This window comes from Muntiacus reevesi, chromosome 1 (genome assembly GCF_963930625.1).
Source record: "Muntiacus reevesi chromosome 1, mMunRee1.1, whole genome shotgun sequence".
Lineage (NCBI taxonomy): Eukaryota > Metazoa > Chordata > Mammalia > Artiodactyla > Cervidae > Muntiacus > Muntiacus reevesi.
Window position 1 is genome coordinate 210,204,394 of NC_089249.1, and position 2,963 is coordinate 210,207,356.

At 45.7% G+C, this 2,963-nt stretch overlaps 1 protein-coding gene across 1 annotated transcript; it reads right to left on the reverse strand.

The window, feature by feature from the left end:
* Positions 1-223: 223 nt before the first annotated feature.
* Positions 224-952, reverse strand: FTMT (ferritin mitochondrial). Its single transcript, XM_065919164.1, has one exon. It carries the CDS (start codon positions 950-952, stop codon positions 224-226), a length of 729 nt encoding a protein of 242 aa, XP_065775236.1.
* Between the last annotated feature and the right edge of the window lie 2,011 nt (positions 953-2,963).

The following is a 2,963-nucleotide window of genomic DNA, read 5'->3' on the forward strand; positions in this document are numbered from 1 at the left end:
CATCTATTTCAGTAGCTTTTTTGCAGTCTTTTTTATACCATCTCATTCTGGGCTGGGAAAATCATCTTGATGCTGGGCAAACAACCATTGTTAACATGGTGCTAAATACATTTTCTCTACAAATCACTTTATTGAGACATTATAAGAGAAGAATATAAAAAGATTGGAGGAAACAGCTGCCTCTGGGTCCTGGCACACCCTGTTTGTGAAGGCAGCCTATGGGTTAGTTGCGATTGTTTTCATTTCCAAGGGTATGTTTGTCAAAAAGGTACTCTGCCAGACCAGACTCGGGGGCCCCCATCTTAACCAAGTTGTTCACGTGGTCACCTAGTTCTTTGATAGACTTCACCTGCTCATTCAGATAGTGGGTTTCTAGGAAATCGCACAAATGGGGGTCACCTTTGTCTGATGCCAGAGTGTGCATTTCCAGCAACGACTGGTTCACAGTCTTTTCCAAGAGCAGAGCACACTCCATGGCATTCAGCCCACTCTTCCAGTCGTTCTGGTCCGGTTTCTTGATGTCCTGCAGGCAGATCAGTCCTCCCCGCTGGTTCTGCAGCCTCATCAGCTTCTCCGCGTGCTCAGTCTCCTCGCGAGACAGTCGAAGGAAATATCTGGCAAAGTTGTGCAAGGCCACGTCATCTCGGGAGAAGTAATAGGCCATGGACAAGTACACGTAGGACGCATAGAGCTCCAGGTTGATCTGGCGGTTAATGGCGGCCTCGGAGTCCGGGTGGAAGTTCTGGCGCACCCGGGAGGAGGCGCCGGCGACCCCCGCCGGCCCCCGGGAAGAGGCGGCTGCGGCCAGCAGGCGAATGGGGGCGGCGGGCGGTTGGTCCGAGGACAGCCTGGGGACCCAGCGCGGCAGGAAAGCGAAGCCGCGGCGCGCACCGCGCAGGAACACCAACGACGTGCTGATGTGCTTCCGCCGGAACAAGAAGCGGGGCAGCATGGCCTCTCCTACTTAGAAGTAGGGAGACTGCGGCCAGGCCGGCTGAGCGCGGTCAGGCGCCGCCGGGGCGTCAGATCTGAATCAGAACGCAGCCTTAGGCGACGGCGACTGCGTCACACGCCCCTTTGCTTCCACACGCACCGAATTCCAGGCGGAGGGCTGTGAGGGCGCGCGCGCGTCGTTCGCGGTGGGGAAAAGGCTAACAGTTATAAACATTTCCCCCATCGTCGACGCGAGATTTCTGGTTTTTGGGCGTTTGTAATTTACTATTTCATCTAAGTTTAAAGTGCTGTCGAAAAAGTAGATGCCGTGACTTGCAAAAGAAAGGATGGAGCCAAACCGTACTTGCCCTCCCTCTCTGACCTTTTTCTGTCTAAGGACCAAGAGATGGGGGCGGCAAGGCAGTGAAATACGGTAAAACAAAAATCAACACCGATTCATCTGAGAGTAAATAAAGGTCCACATCCAAAGAGGATGTTTATAAATTGACTTTCTGGTTATTTTAACCAATTTAAGTATGGAAATAGTTGGCAGTATACTGGGTAAATAATTTTCAAGAGTCTATAAGATAGTGCTTTTTTAAAAAATGACTTATTTTTAGATATAAAATTTATTTTCATTGTAAAAAGTCAGATACTGTAGAAATGTAGGAAAATATATAAACTGTGGCTTCCCTCGTGGCTCAGATGGTAAAGAATCATCCTGCAAAACAAGGAACCCAGCTTCATCCCTGAGTCAGGAAGATCCCCTGGAGCAGAGCATGGCAACCCAGTCCAGTATTCTTACCCTGGAGAATTCCATGGACAGAGGAATTCTGGCTGGCTATAGTTCATGGGGTTGCAAGAGTCCAACACAGTTGAGTACGCTGGCACACACCCAGGTGTTCTTTACACTTGGGTAAATGCTTTGTGTGGAAGGGCCAGACCGTATAATACATACATGCTTAACTTTTTAAGGAATTTAAAATAAAATTATTTTTCAAAGTGGTTATACCATTTTACATTCCCGCCTGGCATTGTATGAGAGTTCAATTTCCTTCATATTGTTGCTAACACTGTTGTCATTTTAAAATTTAATTTTATTTATTTTTAAATTTTATTGAGTATAGTTTATTTACAATGTCATGTTAAATTTATTTGTCATATTTCAGCCATTCTAATAGGTGTATGCTTCTCAGATGGCACAATGCAAGAGATGCAAATGCAGGAGATGCAGGAGATACCGCTTTGACCCCTCCATTGGTCAGGAGGATACCCTGGTAGGAAATGGCAACCCACTCCAATATTCTTGCCTAGAAAATTCCATGGACAGAGAAGCCTGACGGGCTACAGTCCATGGGGTGGCAAAGAGTTGGAGGCAACTAAGCAACTAAGCATGTAGTAGGTGCATACTGATGAGTGCATGATAAGTAGCTTCAGTCCTGTCTGACTCTTTGTGACCCCTTGGACTGTAGCCCACCAGGTTCTTCTGTCCATGGAATTTTCCAGGCAAGAATACTGGAGTGGGTTGCTGTGCCCTTCTCCAGGGGTTGCTCCTGACCCAGGGATGGAAACCTGGTCCCCTGTGGCCCTGCAGTGTGGGCAGGTTCTTCATTGCTGAGCCACCAGGGAAGGTGTATACTGGTATTTCATTGTATTTTTAGTTTGTACTTCCATAATAATTAATGATGTTAAGTATATTTTCACATATTTCTTGCCAGTCATATGTCTTTGATGAAGTGTATGTTCAAATCTTTTTCTCATTTATATATTGGGTCATTTTTTATTCTTATGGTTGTTTAATTTCTTACAATTAATATCTGGGTCTTTGATATTAGTGCTGCTTCTGTTCAGGTCTTGTTTATATTATCTGTATATTACTTTTGTATATTTCTGTGTGCAAGTCAAATTTCCTGTCTAGGTCAGTTTCCTCAGTTGTAAATTTAGGATCCTCCTTGCCTTCAGTGGGTGGTTGAAAAGACTGAATAAGAGAATGTATGCAGAGGACTTATCAGAGTGCTTGACATGAAATA

Bases quoted from the DNA above. Each gene is read 5' to 3' on its own strand.
- FTMT (XM_065919164.1), bottom strand. From the start codon at position 952: ATGCTGCCCCGCTTCTTGTTCCGGCGGAAGCACATCAGCACGTCGTTG.